The sequence below is a fragment of the Grammomys surdaster genome, unplaced genomic scaffold, assembly GCF_004785775.1.
Source record: "Grammomys surdaster isolate TR1022 unplaced genomic scaffold, NIH_TR_1.0 170, whole genome shotgun sequence".
NCBI classification, from domain to species: Eukaryota; Metazoa; Chordata; class Mammalia; order Rodentia; family Muridae; genus Grammomys; species Grammomys surdaster.
In genome coordinates, this window is record NW_021604618.1 from 13,154,037 (window position 1) to 13,172,332 (window position 18,296).

At 35.0% G+C, this 18,296-nt stretch overlaps 1 protein-coding gene across 1 annotated transcript in view; it reads left to right on the plus strand.

The window, feature by feature from the left end:
- Positions 1–18,296, plus strand: part of Kif18a (kinesin family member 18A) — a 51,505-nt gene that overhangs the window by 9,623 nt on the left and 23,586 nt on the right. The window contains exons 6-12 of the mRNA XM_028767064.1: positions 626–823; positions 2,414–2,590; positions 3,886–3,960; positions 4,153–4,265; positions 6,761–6,923; positions 11,325–11,489; positions 14,807–14,928. Coding sequence (XP_028622897.1) covers positions 626–823; positions 2,414–2,590; positions 3,886–3,960; positions 4,153–4,265; positions 6,761–6,923; positions 11,325–11,489; positions 14,807–14,928 — 1,013 coding nt within the window. The remainder of the gene's footprint in view (positions 1–625; positions 824–2,413; positions 2,591–3,885; positions 3,961–4,152; positions 4,266–6,760; positions 6,924–11,324; positions 11,490–14,806; positions 14,929–18,296) is intronic.

Genomic DNA, 18,296 nt, shown 5'->3' on the forward strand with positions numbered 1-18,296 from the left:
GGTCTGGTGTCAGCTGGCCTTATTGCTCTGGGGCCTATGGTGAGGCAGCACATCATTGAGGGTTGATGTTATATACCTTATAACCTAGGTGGAAAGTTAGATAGGAATAGAGAAGAGCTAGGACCCTGATCTTTCCTTGAAGGAAAACCACCCATGACCCAAAGTCCTCCCTCCCACTTGTTTTCCTCTTTGTTCTTTGTGGAGTATAAGAAACAACAGTCTTAGCATATCGTATGTCTAGGTAGTTCTTCAAACTTCTGAACTCATGTGATCCATCACCCATAGCCCAACACATACACATACCCTTGCCTGAAAGTAGCCTGCCCTATACATAGACCTATTGGGTTTTCATCTAGATCTACCAAGGCACCAAGGTGGAAAAGACAGTTAGCACATGGGCATTTGGGCAGCCTTTAATATCAAAACACATATATACAAGTCTTCATTTTAATACTTTTACAACTTTAGTAATTCTAGCACTAATAATATCAGACAGATAATATGTTATTTGTTGCTTTTTTAAAAGGAACATGACTGTGTCTTTATGTATATATTTTTGAAAGTAAAGTGTTTTTTTTAATTTTATTAAAATTTACACTCCTTTTACCCTGTTCTATAATTTAAGATTTATTTACGACAACAGGACAAAACAGCAAGCATCAATCAAAATGTCCATATAGCCAAAATGTCACTCATTGACCTCGCAGGATCTGAGCGGGCCAGTATTTCTGGTACTAAAGGGACACGATTTGTGGAAGGAACAAATATTAACAAATCTCTATTAGCTCTTGGGAATGTCATCAATGCCTTAGCAGATACAAAGGTAGGTACGATATGTTTACTTACTATGTTACTTGATAACTATACAACATGTTGTAGATGTAGATGACAGACTTCAGTGACCCTGAGATACCAAATACTGCTGCGTGAGTGTTATTTTGTGTCTGTTTCATGAGAGGCTATTTTTGTCTGTATGCATTTTCATGGAACTTAAGATTGAACCCAATGCCTAACGTGTACTAGAAAAGTACACTACTTCTGATTTCTTGAGACAGAATCTGAGTGGGCTGATTAGGCTGGTGCTGGCCTCTTGTCTCATACTCCAAAAGCTTTAATTACAAGTTTGTTCCACCAGGCTCAGTACTGGTTGGTTTTTATCAGATACCCAACTTTGAACTTCATTGTCAATAACTATGCAATGACCACTAGATGACAAAAATGACAATTAATTGACATGAAGACATGAAAATCCCTTTAGACAAACTCTGTCTAGTTAATATTTTATAATGTTCTATAAAATTGAAGTAATATGAAAGAAAAGGTTAAGGAAAAGAGGCGTAAGGTCTGAAGTGTAATTATATAATAGAATGTTTCCTATAGCTTTGAGGCATTTAAAGCTTTTTCATGTACTGTATACCAGAAGTACTTCTAGTATGTAGTATATTTGACAGTGTGTTAAGTTGTTTTTAAAGTGTGAAAATTGAAGCGAAAACAGACTTAAAAGCTTTAAGAAAATTACCGTTGATAGTATTATTTTAATTTAGACTACTGTATCTTAAAATTACTAGGAAGACTGACTTAAGAGGGTGAGTGATGGAAATTACATAACCATTAAAAAAACAACATGCAATTAATTTGAAATATACATATCAAATACCATTCATCTAGAAGTAGATTCCCTAAACTAATCCCAAATCTCCATACAGTTTTGTTAATACCATTTTCACATTCACTTTGGAAAAATAAACACATTTTAGTTTTTTCTTAAAAATGAAACAAAGAAAAAGCAGGATGCTTTATATTCGGAATTGAAAATTCAAACATGCACATGATATACCACTAGTTTATAAAGTCACTTCAGCTTCCAGGAATTTAGGTATGTTTGTTTCGTTGATGTTGTTTTTTGATTGTTTGATTGGGGTGTTTTGTATTGTAATACAAAATATAATCTTTCTTTGCCCTCCAGGCAGCTGGGATTACAGGCACATGTTGCCATACCACTCTTGTTGTGTCATCTTTTCAGACACACGTAACATGTTACCTGGAACTAAAAAAACTAACCTTGATAGTTTTAAAGTTCGTACTTAGAGATGTCAGTTTTAGAATTTTATTTTCTTGTGTGTACATGTGCATGCACGTTGAGGTCAGGGGATAACTTCTAGAGTGAGTTCTCCATTCTGCCATGTGAACTTTTAACAACTGCACTGAGGGCTTAGTGACGGCCACCTTTCCTCACCTGCTAAACCATGCTGTCCGCTGAAGATTGGACTTCCAATATGCACTGGATAATAAAGATGAGTTCACATCAAGTCAAATACCGGTTATATCACTGGGCACTGCATACATTTTTCTAATGAAATAGTACTCACTCTTTATATGTGGAAATGGAATAAGTGTTCTTTTGTTCTTTCAGAGAAGAAATCAGCATATTCCTTACAGAAATAGTAAGCTTACTCGTTTGCTGAAGGATTCTCTTGGAGGAAACTGTCAAACTATAATGATAGCTGCTGTTAGTCCTTCCTCTTTATTCTACGATGACACATATAACACTCTTAAGTATGCTAATCGTGCAAAGGACATTAAATCTTCTGTAAGTGCATTTACTTTGACTTTGTTGTGAGAATATTAGATATATGTTATTTTTATAACTCTAATCAAAGTCTTAATTATGGTCTAGTTTCTGTTAAGGAATTTGCCAATTCTTGTTAGAAATGTCCTATCTACTGAACTCTAACTTAGTGACACTTAATGCATCTTGATCACTTTCCAGTGGATATTGTTACTCATTCTTACAGGTGCTGGAGTACTTTAATGCCTTTTTCTTTTCTTCATATCTTGGCACATGGTGGTTGGATAGCACCAGGGGAATTGATCAGCCAAAAATTTAATGTATTCAAATTTATTTTTTTTATTCAACATAATAAATATTTACAGGTGATAATACAGTCTCTGAGCACCAACAAATAAGACCTACCTCAGTTTATAACATTATTTACATGAGTTGTATAACATGATAGTAAATTTTCACATGCATAATCTTGTGTTAAATCGAGGAGTATCTGATCGTGAATACCTGGGAAAGTATTTTTTACCGTAATTGGATACTTTAAAAACCAATGCAGTTGAAAACATGCCTAATTTAAAATTACAAATCCTCTCAGAAGGGACATCAGTTAAGTTGACTTGATGTCTCATCAACCTTTTCCTTTCCCCTTTAAGAGTCTGAAGATGCACAGTGTGTCACGGTGTGACAAAGTCCATATACTGTTTATATGAAAGGTCAAACTATATAAGTGTACAAAGATTTTCACACATTTTCATATCCTTACTCCAACCCATTGGGGAAGTTTCTAGTTTTGATTTTGATGCTAAATTTTAAAACTATATGGGCTTAAATGTCAAAAATTTTAAGTATTTGATTCTAATTCACTTAAATAAGAAATGTCTAGTATATTAAAAACTAACTATATGTTTAATTTTCTCCCGACTATTCCATTAATGTCCCAGTGGGGTAATACTGTTGTAGAAAATGTAAAAAATGATAAACTAATATAAATATAAACCTAAAACAGAATTCTGAATTTCTTAAAAGAAAAAAATAGACAGTTTTATTAAATGGGGAATAAATGCTTAGAGGTTTGGGGTTTTTTTTGGGGGGGGTGTTTTGTTTTGTTTTTTTTCAGTAAGCCAATTTGTTTATAATTTCATCTGTACACACAACATACTCTGGTCCCAGATTTTAAATATGGTCATAATTAATCATGATACTCACATACTTATAGTTGTCAAAAAGTGAAAATTGGTGGGATCAAATTAATGAGATATAATGCCACTTTGTGTTATATTTAACTATATGATTATAATCATAATTTCTATTTTCAGCAGTTGAAGAGCAATGTTCTTAATCTCAACAGTCACATATCTCAGTATGTAAAGATCTGTAATATGCAGAAAGCAGAGGTATGTCTACATAATTGTCTCTGGTTCTTCATTTAAGGGATGTTTTATTCCTCATTGTCCCAGAATTTGATATATTTCCTATTAGAGTGGAAATCTGGCTTGATTATTATTTTTAGCTGAGCTTTTGCTATGGCCATGTAAGATGGAGACAAATAATTTGACTTGTATTTTAATTAGTGTTTTCTGTGATAGATCTTAATGTTGAAAGAAAAACTAAAGGCCTATGAAGAACAGAAAGCCCTGACTGACAGAAATGACTGTGCCAAATTAGTACATTCAAACACAGAAAACAGAGAAATTGAAAGGTAAAGCTCTTAAAATTTCATATGAGAAATATATAGTTGTAAAGTATAGCTTTATGTTGTATTAATCATCACATTTTGTTATATATCATCTACATGTATCTACATACACTCAATTCAGAAAATAATGCCCATTGTATGTCACACGATTACACAGATAGGAAAACCAGGAAGAAAACCCTAGTTATCTTATCTGGGAAGTCAGTTTATTTTGAGCTGTGCTTTCTTGCCTTAGTACTTGTGTAGTTTTATAAAAATCTGTTCTGTTTTTATTGATTCTGTGTGGAGTTATAAACCCACTTACTAATTTTAAGTTATTATCCTAGTGATCTCCACAATAATATAGAATGATAGAATAATATTTCCTGTCCAAAGTGACCCAATCAGGTTTGTATTTCTTTGTCCGTTGTCTTTATAGGTCACCTCATAAACATGTCATAAATGATTGAGGAAAAGTGTCCTTTTGAACAGTGTTACTGTATTTTGGATTTCTTCCTAAACTTTATTTGTGGCTTTGTAGATTTTGTTGAGTTTTAGAAGTGTTAATTTGACTTGATCACTACAACAATCTTCTTCAATAGAGTTGAAAGAGGTATTGGGTTCCTCAACTGCAGAATGCAAATTGTGTGTGTGTGTGTGTGTGTGTGTGTGTGTGTGTGTGTGTGTGTCTATGTGCACATGGGTTGAATCTCTCTGGAGCACAGGCAGTTGTGATCTGTCCAGCATGAGTGTGGGAACCATGCTTGCCGAGTGCTCTTAACTGCTAAGCAGTCTTAACACTACCCTAACTTTCCTTTCTGATAAAATTATTTGGATGAAAGATGGTTTGAGCCATGAAGTACTGAATTATTTATGTATAAAGTTATGTATCCGTTAACCCTTTTTAATTTTTCCTCAGAAGAAACTGTTCCAGTACTCTATGATGCTCTTTTTACTAACAAAAGTTTGCTTCCCAAAAACTTCAGTAACATTTTTGTGCATTTTCAAAAAATGATGGAAATATATGCAGTATTTTCTGACTCCAGAGTATTTGTAAAACTAGTATACAAAAGGGAAGAATGAAAAGAAAATATAATTATAAACAACAGATGTAAAAATCTGCTGTGCTTATGCCAACAAAGTGGTAAAGTCTAATTCATTGTCTCACCTAAAAACAGGAGTGTAAGATTGTGTTTTGTAGTTAATTTAAATGACTAAATTCTAAATGACTAGAAAGTAGTTACTGCTGAACCCCATACGATTTATTTTTGTTTTATGTGAGTTATGTTTTTAAGACATTTCCTAGAAACCTTTGATATTGATTAACTTTCTCTATAAACAGTAAACATCAAGTAAAAAATTTAGACCAAAAAAATATAAATATGACAGAATTGAACTCTGTCCTTGAATTAAAAAGTTACAAAAACTGAAATATTGTCTTGGGATATAACCTAAAGATGACTTATCAGTTCATTTACTGGCACTTGCATTGGTGTAATACAGCACAGTGCACTCACCGTGTTTGCATAGGCTGCCTATGAAATAGTCATCAACTTTACAAAGCTACAGTAAGTCAGTGTACTGTGGCTTAAGGAGTGTCATTAAGAACTAATGACATAAATTGGCAGTACCTTTGCCACAGATCCTTATAAATATATTCAAAATTCTACCCAAGGAACATTTGTTTTTAAATGTATAGACTTGATTTTATTTAAAGACTTTGTAATTAATTTTCTTTAGATAATTTTGTATGTGTAGAATTGTCTATAAGACTAAAATACTGTTGTAACCAATGTTGTTTGTCCTAAAAGGACAAAAATTTTCTCAAAAATTTTCATAGGATTTAATCAGTTTTGAATCATTGGGTCCTTGGCACCTATTAAACTCCACAAATTTGATACTTCAGTTTACCCTTTGGAAAAGGAAACCGCAGCCACTTTTCTAGGTTTGCCACATTGTTAACCTGGATGTTTTAGGGCCTGCCTGTGTCAGTTGACTCTCTGCCAAACTGTAGGGGGTACCATGCCTTATGGTCTATTTTTACTATAATAATCTTTGAGGCTAAAACTGGTTCTCTCATTTTCCCTAGGGGGCCATGGAGATACCATGTGATAATGCCTCCTGTTGCTTTTTTTTCACAGTAAGCCAACACCAAGCAGCACACGATGCTGCAGTGCCACTGGGGCCATGAGCATTGCCATAGTACAGATCCAGGCTATCACACTGCTCATTTCTGCTGAGCAGTTAGACTACATATGACAAAATCCAGCATATTACTAATATCAGAGGCCTGGTGACACCTAAATATTTAAATAACATGATTTTCTTTGCAGCAGAAAAAAACTAAAATAATAGAAATAAAGTTGATACTCGCACCTAAACATTTTGTGATGGGAGAAAGTTGTTCAGACCTATTTATTGTTTATGTTGAGTATAATCTGAGTAATACATGTTATTTAAGCTATATATTATGTAATAGAAATTTCATGAAATATAATGCTGTATTTTCTTTTTGGTAGGTTTCAAGAAATTCTGAACTGCTTGTTCCAGAATCGAGAAGGCATAAGACAAGAATATCTGAAGGTAGAAATGTTACTTAAAGAAAATGAACTGAAGTCCTCCTATCACCAACAGTGCCATAAGCAAATAGAGATGATTTGTTCTGAAGACAAAGTGGAAAAGGTACTTGACTACTATATGCCTAAACTACAGAGAGCATGGAAACATCTAACCTCTAGAGATTGTTTGTTTGTTTGTTTTTAGTTTTTTTGAGACAGGGTTTCTCTGTGTATCCCTGGCTGTCCTGGAACTCACTCTGTAGACCAGGCTAGCCTCGAACTCAGAAATCTGCCTGTCTCTGCCTCCCAAGTGCTAGGATTAAAGGCGTGCACCACCACTGCCCAGCCCCTCTAGAGATTTAATAAGCATCGTTTCTTACTCATTCTCTGAAACTTGGATATAATTTGGGAACCTTTGCAAACATTTGGGAAACTTTAGAAAGCAAACATTTACCTGCACTTGTTCAGCATTTGAGGGCCTGTGAGTTCCTAGGAACAATAGAGACAGCCTGACCAAATGCAGGCAACACTTTACAACTTAGACCAAGAGGGGATTTTTTTGCTTTTACTCAGAAAAGAGTATTTTATCACTGATCTTGTTAGGCATTACTGTCTGGTCTTAATAAAGATCTAACCAAAGTTCAGTATTGTATTGTTTTGAAATAAAATGGTATGTTACTCTCTCCTCTTCAACTCATAGACTGTTCTCACTACCCTACCTTTGGTTTGAGCCACGACCAACACAGTTGCTTAAAAATAAGAACCTTCACTGCGCAGTGGTGGCATGCGCCTTTAATCCCAGCACTTGGGAGGCAGAGGCAGGCAGATTTCTGAGTTCAAGGCCAGCCTGCTCTACAGAGTGAGTTCCAGGACAGCCAGGACTACACAAAGAAACCTTGTCTCAAACCTCCTCCCCCCCCCCAAAAAAAAAGAACCTTCAATACAGCCTTCATGCTGTGGGAGAGAGAGAGATAGTGGGAGAAATGAGCAGGTGTAAGAAAATTATCTCATCTGAAGTCCTCTGAAGACTCAACAAAAGTGTGCATTTCAACATGGTTGTGGTCTGAGCTTTAACAGCCTATGTATTTTACTTAGGAAATAACCTAAAGTTGACAAATAAAATGGCATCAAACCAGTGCTACCTCTGGGAACCTGGCCAAAGTAATACAAAACTACCCTGAGAAATAACCCAGCCCAGAACTCTGAGACATCCCCATAGGGGACTCAGTGTAAGATTTTACCAAGATTTTTACCAACTCAAGATTTTAGACACTGAATTTAAGGGAAACTGTAAAAGTGGCTAGTAATAAAAGAGGAATGGAAGATAAAAGAATCAAAGATAAAGACTCCCAATAAAGAATACCTCAATGTAAGGAAAGCAAATGTTTCAAAATTTAAAGGACTTACACACTAGAATTTTTAAAAGTTACATTATCATACAGTAGCAGGCAATGGTTCGGCAGTTTACATATATTAATTTACACAATTGCCAAAAAACTCCGTAAGGTATTTAATATTCTCCCTCCTAAGCAAGGCTATAAGTAGCTCATTTTGTATAAAGTAATACTAGACCAGAAATAGCTGAGCTATGATTTAAACTCGAGGAGGCTAGTGCTAGAACTTGTGCTCCTAGCTCTATTGTTTTGCTTGTGAGATAATCGAAATTGTTGCATCATGGTAGTGGGGTTTTGGTTTGTTTGGGGGTGGTGTTTTGTTTTTCTGGTTTGTTTGTTTGTTTGAGGATTTTTGTTGTTGTTGTTGTTTTCACAAAGTAATATTGACACCTAAAATTATACAATCATGTTTTATATCCCATAATCTTTTTTTTTCTAAACATTTTGTGTGTTGAATGTATAAAGTTCTTTCAACCCTCAATGGGAAAATGTGCTACTTTTATGTCAGAATTTACTATACATATTTAAGAATGTGTTACCCAACACTCTTTTTTAGTAGAACAGCGTAGACCATTGGAAAGTGTCCAGAATGCCAATCATAGAGAATATATTTAATGGACATTAGAAGTCAAAATTGTTCTTCTTGGGTTTTCAGGTAGGACTTTTCTGGTGTTCAATTGTCTTCACCTCCATAGGTTACTTCCTGCCCACATTTCAGGAGTCATGATAACAATGATAAATGTTAAGGCAAAGGAAATGTAATTTCCTAGTACCTTCAAGCAGGTATAAACCGTTTACCTTCTTTTTCAGATAAAGTGACTGAAGACCCATTAAGGTTGACTTGTCTGAGTTTTCACACTTTCTGAGTAGCAGAAGATAAGTCAAAATGTCACATCTCCCACTTATTGTTGTAGCACTTTTTTTGTTTGTTTTGATTTGTTTTGTTTTGTTTTGTTTTGTTTTTCGAGACACGGTTTCTCTGTGTAGCCCTGGCTGTTCTGGAACTCATTCTGTAGACCAGGCTGGCCTCAAACTCAGAAATCCACCTGCCTCTGCCTCTCAAGTGCTGGGATTAAAGGTGTGTGCCACCACTGCCTGTTGCTGTAGCACTCTTAAGCTTTAAGCTTAGGACCCTTTCCTACCATTAAAACATACCTTGGACTTAATAGACATTTCTTTATAGAGACTCTGTCTATCAATAGAAATTCTTGTTATAATTGTAAGTTTGTGAAGATAAATATTTTCAAAATCAGTAAAAAGCTTGTGAGAAAAATAGCATTGATTTACGTATGCAACTTTATGCCTGGCTGCATGGCAGCTGTATTCTCTTATCTACTTTTTTGATATTCTGTAGTGACTTTACCCTGTTAGCTCCTTGAACACTCTTAACCTGATGTATCATTAGGAATGAAGAAGGTTGTCTCAGTGGTTGAGAGCACTTATTGTTCTTGCAGAGGACCTGGTTTCTGTTTCTAGCACCCAGTGGTTGCTTGTAACCATCTGTAACTCAGTTCTTGGTTACCTCATAATCTTTTCTGACCTCTGTCAGAAACAGGAATGCACATGATGTACATTCTCTCATCAGAGCAAAATGTTCATACATTAAAATAAATGATTGTTTTGAAAAACTTTTTGTATAGACTACTTAAAAGGCTAATGAACTCTTAAGTGTTATAAAAATTATTTTGACACAGTGACTCCCCTGGAAGGACCCCACACCTTCATGTAAAGACTACAGGTGCTTCTACCAAAGTTACAACCTTTGCAGTAGAGCATCTGTTAAGTTAGCATTTTGTATTCTGTCCTTTGTTCTGGTTTTGGTAGAAAGCAGATATTTTGTTTGTTTAAGCAGCTCTTTTGTTTTGCTAAGGCTTGCTGTGAGAGAAAAAAAAATGATTTAGGATATAATTAGAGAAGTGACGATAAAGAGGTTACAAACCCTGCTAGGAATGACAGTGCATATCAACGATGCTCTCTGATCATTTGACCGTAGCCTCCTGTGAGTCTGCTTTACCTTGACTACTTTATTTTCCCTGAGAGGAAGTTAAGGGAAATGTATAGATATCTAGAATCTGACTCTAACTTAATGGCAGTCACATTTGCTTGACACTAAATACTTGCAAGCTAATTCCCTCTACCAAAATGAAGATTTTCCTATACCTGAAAATAGTAATAATGAATAATTTTTAGAATCATAATTTATTTCCTAAAGAGGACAAGATCTTTAACCAAGGATATGTTGCTCTGCTCTTTATCTATTGGTTCCTGTGCTCTGTTTGTTCGTTCGCTGAGGACTGTTTTAAGTACACCAGCCTGTATGGTAATTATTTAGTTGAATGGACATTGGCAAATTGCCCAGAGACCAAGCTATTTTAATCCATAGTTCTCAAATCAGTGTGTATAACCTTTAGGGTATAAGAATATCACAAGGCCAAATATGACCAGAGGTATCTTACAGAGGTGTAAAATACCAAATATACTCAGCATATCCAATTTGATACTTGGCCTGACCATAGGCGAGGTCAGGTATTGATAAATAAATCTGATATGTTTTTCTCTGTCATTTAGAGCAGATAAATTTAAACAGTACAACTTTTTTGTTCTTCAAATCTTTCAGATTAGGGAAAAGAAAAGACCAGAGTGTGCATGCTGTTTTATTTTGATTAAAGAAATCATGAAGCCGGGCAGTGGAGGTGCACGCCTTTAATCCCAGCACTTGGGAGGCAGAGGCAGGCAGATTTCTGAGTTCAAGGCCAGCCTGGTCTACAGAGCGAGTTCCAGGACAGCCAGGGCTACACAGAGAAACCCTGCTCAAAAAACCAAAAACCAAAAAACAAAAGAAATCATGAAATTTATCTAACCTTATATGAACTTTACAAGTGTAGCATACAAAAATCTCATAGTTTTTCCATTTAACCAATGCATTTCTTAAAGCCACAAACTCTCAAAATGTAATTTTGTAAATGACTCACAACTGATACCCTATTTTGCCATGATATTTTAATGAAGAAATGGCAAGCGTGACTTAACATATTGTATTACATGAGCCTAAGAAAAATATATTTCTTTTTTAGTGTTGTACATATCAAATATAACAATTAAGTATTCTAAAATACACTGTTGTGTTTCAGGCCACTTGCAAACAAGATCGCAGACTTGAAAAGTTGAAAACCAAACGCTGTTTCCTAGAGAAAAAGAAAGAAGAGGTGTTGGAACAATTTGATGAAAACACCAATTGGCTACATCGAGTGGAAAGTGAAATGCGACTCTTAGGTCAAAATGGTGATATTCCAGAGGTACAGATATGTACATGTGTTCAAATTTAGCTTGTAAAACTAAGCTCCTTATGGTTCTTTTCTTGTTGAGTACATATCTTTCACATAATAATTATTGCCCTATTTCTCTAGATTGACTTACTTCACTTTGCCAGTTTTAATGAGTATGACTTTATGCTCACTAATTACCTAATCAGTTTGTAGTTTCTATTTTCAAAAGGTTCAACTTATTTTTAAGTATTTATTAAGTAGCTGTCTTTATAAAGTAGCTCTTAAGTTAAAAGTAACTAATTCTATTCAGACTACTTCAGTCTTTATCATTTAGGCCTCGTTAACTTTTTCTACTCACTATTTTTACTTGAGAAATTTTCTTTGTAACCTTGAATATATAAGTATGTAAAAAGAAAAGCATTTACACATTATAAATAATACAGGAATTTATTTTAAAACCATTTTTTGTGGAGTGTGTGTGTGCGTGTGTGTGTTTACCATTTATTAAAGGCAAAAGCAAATCTGAATACTAATGAAATCTTGTTAACAGAGTAATGTTTTAGAATTAATCAGTTTTTACTTTTATTTTTTTATGATCTGGAATACCAAGAATGTTAACTTTTTATGGTGCATAATACACAATGATAGTAGTTTATTTAGGGCCCTTTTTTGGAAATGATTTGAAAATTCATGATCACAAGCAAGTAAAAATTTATTTAATAACATTTTAAGAAGCTCATGATCTCAAACAATGATCTGTAAATAATACAGTACAATCTAAAAATAAATTTGATATTTAGATGCTGAGGAATGATAATAAGAAAATCTTTATTTTCCCTAAGTAAAGCCTTGTGTTTTTATAGAATATAAATCTTTGTATGTACAGTAAAAATACTACAATTTGTAACATGCAATAGTCTTCAGTGAGCCAGGGTGTTTCAGGGAGCTTTTATTGGTGTTACACAGTGCAGTCAGAAAAACATCTTCCTAGTTACACATTTGATAATGAATTAATTTGTGATTGTTATTTTCAAAACCATCTACTATGGCTAGATTACTCCCAGCACCATATTCAGTTATATGGCCCAGTATAGGAGTGTACCCACCAATTAAGATGGGAGTAATTTGAGTGAGTAATTTAAGTCTTAAATTTGATACATTTATTTAAAAATTAAAGTATCTGTAGGTTTAACATGGTACTACTTGCGTTTATCAACATTTTAGTGTTTATAAAGTTAGTATCATTGAGGTACTATCAATGAATTTAAAGTTTTTTTAATATGGTCATACATAGGTTTTCAAAACTAGAATTTCCATTTGTTAAGAGAGTGCTCTGTGTAGCTTTGGCTAGTCTTATATATTTTATTATAAGTGAAGGATAGAGTTCCAAGTTCTACCACCTGGCTCCTATTCTTAATTCTATTTTCATGAGATGTTTTCACAGATGAAGCAATTGCCTAGTAGTAAGCACTTATTTCCTGTATAAACAAAGTGTAACGTAACTTCACAGAGGGACTTACGCATGGTCCTGCAACTCTCGACAAAGACTGCTTCCTTATGACTTTGAAATACATGCTGTTTTCACTCTACCCTCCTTCCTTGTCTACTCTTTAGTCACATCTCTACCCAGCAGTACTGTAATCCTGATTCAGGCTCCCATCTCTCGTTATCCTACTGGAACACTCGCTCTTTCTGACTTTCTCCACTACAACTAAACTCAAATTGGAGCACTAACATGACAGTGTCAGTGTTTTGCCCCTACTATAAACTGTCTGTCTTGGGTGAACAAGCCTGGCACAAGCTGGTACCTTAGGTTTCTAAAACTGGCTGTCACCTCCCACTGTACTCTTGCTTCAGCTGTTAGTAGCTGACTTGTTCTTGTTAGAAAAGGCTGTGGTCTTCTCATGAAATTTGATCGTTGGTGTATTGAGACAAGAACACACTAAGATGGCAATCTTGGTTTCCCAAGGTCATCTACTCTAGATCTATGATTCACTTGGTAGGAAGATTGGCCTCAGGATAAAAGATAAGGAAGAGCTGGTTTTTATTATGTAAGATTGTTGTTTTCTAAGGAAAACAGATGGAACAGTTTACAAAACATATTTATACACTTACTTGATTTTCTAACTGACAAACTATAAGGAGATCAAGGAAGATGAGTAAGTTCAGCATTTACACTTTAGTCAAGTAAACTGATCTCCATAAAGGCCATGAATTTGGCTTGAGCTGACATTTGTTTCAAGACTGAACATATCCCTAAAAAATCAAATGACTCATAGGTCAATCCTTTAGACATATCCTGGTTCCATAAAAAGTGTTTTTATCCAAAATACATGATATATTTCATAAAGTATAAAGGTGAGTTATGTAAATGAATTGTGCTGGCTAGTTTTATGTCAGCTTGACACAAACTAAAAGCATTTTTAAAGAGAAACCTCAGCTGAGAAAATGCTCCCACTAGATTGGTCTGTGGGGGGGAAAAAAACCAGACAAATCTATACTGTGTTCAACTCTAGACCAGAAAGGTGTATGAAAACATCAAAATGGCATATCAAAATTTTTTTAGAAGAAAATTCCAGCCATATCTCTATTATTTATTAGATTGTTAGCTAACCAGTCAGAATGTCCCCAGAAATTCACTTTTCCATTAAACAATTAAAAATGCTAGAACTGCTGTTTTATTCATACTTCACTATATCCACTGAGCTTATATTTTTTAATTTAAGTTTTAATGCATTTCAGGGATGATGAATAAATTATAGGTAATAGATTAGAGGGTACCTGGCCCTGGACAGAAGAGTCTTTAAAAATTAGGAGTATTCAAAAAAATTGTTTTTATTTTTCTAAGATGAAGAATACTGGCGGTTGGGGGGCGAGATGTATAGCATGCAACTCTAACCACTGGCTTGTATGCTGAGCTAATCATAGTCCATTCCTGCTTGTAGAAATGGAGCTATGGAGTGAATAAATAGCATTATTAGTCAGTGTCATGGCAGTGTTGGAAGGAAGGGCTTGCCCATCTTTAAATGTAGTACTCAATGCCGTTTTGGATAGTAGCATTTAAACAAAAAATTATTACTGTATGAAAGTATTATAAACAAATTGGATCATCTGAGAAGCTGTCATCATAGGATGCCTTTTTCTGGGTGCCAAACATTTCATTTCTGAAGACATTTAAACCCTTACCTTGCTGGGAAGTTCTTCACTACCTATACCATATCTCTTATTTCTCAGTGTTTTATATATTTAAAAAAATAAAATAAAACTTGGTGCCCTTGTGAAATGTTATATTGCAATTATATAATTCTTTTAAAAATCTAAAATACATTTTGCATTATTGATCCTAGGGACTCAATAAAGATCTTCATTGTCACCAGTTACACCTCCAGCTCAAAGACTTGAGAACACAAATGGGACACATGGTGACTCTAGCTTACCTCCAGGAGCAGCAGCACAGGCAGACTGAGTCGTAAGTGCATGGAGATAAACAACCTACCAGTCTTAACGCTGCAGATTGAAAGTATCTGGGGAACAGAAGTTTTAGCTCACCACTGCCAAGAAATTGAATTTTATCTGATATGGGCTTCATTAATTTGAATTGTTTGCCAGCATCACAAAACACTCGAAAAAAAAGCATTGAGAGAGTGTGCAGCATGTGGCTCTTTTCCTGGTAACCAATTCTTTTATAGTTTTTTCTAGGTTTTCACTGAAATTCTTTTGAGTCATTGGTAATCCTAAAATAAGTTTTTGGTGGCTCTGCCTTCTTAACCTTATGCCCTCTACACTCAAACCGATCCCAGTGCTATAGTCAAGTTTGATGACCCTCACCTGCATTGTCACAACTTCCAGTCTTGGTCCAGGAGACATAACCTTGTGTGCCAGCCCATCCTTCTGAGTTCATATGAGGCATGCAACAAACAGGAATATTGTTACAAAAATATTAGTGGGAAAAATTGTATAGCATACAACTCCAAACAAGAATATTAGGGGGAAATTCCACGTACTCGGATCTCATTACTATTACTAGGTCTTAATGAACATCAGGTGTCTCAAATATTTTATTTTTTTTTATTAAGTAAATAATTTTCTTTGACAGTTTCACACAGGTACAAAATGCATACCACCCCCACCACCTGCTCTCTTTCCCAACTCCATACTGTCCACTCCCCTTCTTCCCTGTAGGCCATCTTTTCACTTTCCTATCTATTTGAGGGGTATTTGTTTGTTTTTTCTTTATTTCTTTGGTTTGGTTTGGTGACCCAATGAGTTTATCCACACCTATCTGTGTGATCATCAGTTTTGATCTGTCTATTGAACTCAGCTGGGCTACACAACTGAAGACAATGTTTCCTTTCTCCCTGAATTCTATCAGTTGCCAGTAATTCGGCTGTAACTGCTAGGGTACCTTGAGGCCCTCTCCTGTCCTCAATTTTGTTGATGGGGCCATTCTTGTGTGGGTCCAATGTTGCCAACCGAAGTTGTAAATTCATGATTGCAGTGGTTGTTGATTCCAAAGGAAGGCATTTGCAGCACTTCCCCCTGTCTTCCAATTCTACTTTGATAACATTCTTCAAGCTTTAGAAGAGATGGTGTAAAGGCTTATTTAGGGCTGAGCTCTTGGCCATCACTTTTTCTCACCATCCTTGGCAGCTGTGTGTCTCCAAATTCACTACTGTTCACTGCAGACACATCTCTGATTGAACTTGATAGTACCTATGGGTATAAACATAGAAACTTACAAGGCAGTGATGTGCAGTCATTTTAGTCCGACAATAGTAAGTTCCACTTAGCCAATGACTTCCCTAGCACAGGTTGATAGCTAGGCTTCAGTGCCAAGCATGAACTCTGTCTCATGGATTATGCTTCAGATCTAGTCAATTGTTTACCCCACTTTTGCACAGGTGGGGGTACATCTTGACCAGAAAATTGGTGGGTTTTGTTTTATTTTGTTTGAACTCCTGGAGTTCAAACCTGAGTAAACCCACCTTTACCCAACTCTTCTAAGTTAGAAACAAATTTAAATGATATAGAGGAATTTCTGGATGTATATGAACTACTAAAATTAAACATAAATCAAGTAAATAATTTAAACAACAACAACAACATGAACCAACAAGAAAAAGTCTCTCAAATAAAAAAGTCCCAGGACCAGATAGATTTACTGAAGAATTGTATCAGACCTTCAAAGATCTAACACCAATACGGTGCATATTGTTCTTTAAGATGGAAAAGGAAGGAATGCTTCCTAACTCCTTATGAAGCTAGTATATCCTGATACCAAAAACAAGATAAGCATGCATACACACATTGCAGGCAGTTCCCTTGATGAATACAGATGCAAAAATTCTTGGTATAATACTGACATGCTGAGTTTAAAAATCACATTAGAAAGATTAGTTGTGATGAAGTTAGCTTCGTTTTGTAGACTTGGGGGTTCTGCATATGTAAATCAATGAATGTAATCCATCACAAAAATAGAAACTACACGATTATCTCTGTAAACACAGAAAAGGCCTTTGATAGACTCCTACGTCCATTCATGGCATAAGTAATAGAGAGACTAAGATTAGACCCAGCATACCTCAGCATAATAAAGACTATATATCTGTTGTGTGAAATGGAGAAAAACACAAAGCATTCTAAGATCAGAGAGATAAGACAAAGGTGCCCATTCTTTGCACTACTGCTAACTATAGTGCTTGAAGCCTGAACTAGGCATTAAAACAGGAGAAAGAAAGGGATGAAAATAAGGAAAGTCAAAGTTTCTCTGTTTACAAATCATATAAAGTGAAAAAAACTTAATGACTTTACCAAAATAACTCCCATAACTTTGCAAATAGAGGGATAGAAAATAAACACACGAATACAGCAACCTTTCTTTAGCTCCAGTAACAGATATACTGAACAAGAATTCAAGTCAGTCTCATTCATAATAACCTTGAACAATAAAGATTAGGAGTAAACATAACCAAGAAAATAAAAGACCTTCCCAATGAAAAATTTAAAACACTAAAGAAAGACATTGACATCAGTAGAAAATAAACACGTTCTTATATTAACTGTACTGCTCACTAACAGCATTTTTCTTCTCAAATTCTTTCAGTTTATGATTATCCTAAAAATGTGTGGCATTGTTTCTTTTGTCATTGTTTTATAACAATTAACAGCTTCTTAGGCATTGCTTTGAGGTTATATAAAATGAGAGATTCTTGTCTCTTCATGCTATCATTCAAAAATAAAAAACCTGTAAAATGCAATTTTTAAAACACTGAAGGAAGACATTAAGGAAGCACTAGAAAATTAAAAGATCTCCCTTCTTGGATTGGGAGGTTCAATCTATTAAAAATGGCCATCTATCCTAATTTTTCTGTAAAAGGGACCTCACACTCAGCCCCTTGCTCACTGTGGGTATGAGCTACAGCAAATCTCCATCACTTGTTACTACTCGGGTCACATGTAGGAGCTTGGGCATCCAGAGGTGCGGTAGTTTATTTAACCCTACTGTGTCAGCATATAGATAGTGCCTTAAGTAAACTTTCACCTTAATAATGACACAAAATGGATTCTGATTAATTTCAAGAATCTGTGGACCAAAACATTTCAAAAGCAATGTGGCATTGTAGAGAGTGAGTAAACTTTGAATTCAGTCTTCAATTCTGCTTATTTTAGCAGGATATCCTTGTAGGGATTATGTAACATTGCTAAGCCTTAGATTTCTCATTACTGAAAATTCACTATTAACGTAGTGCCTGAGTTCTTAAAATCAGCAAATTGGAAAGGTGTAGGATAGTCTGAAGAGAGTGAACAAATAAAATTTCAATAGTCTGGTTAACAGCC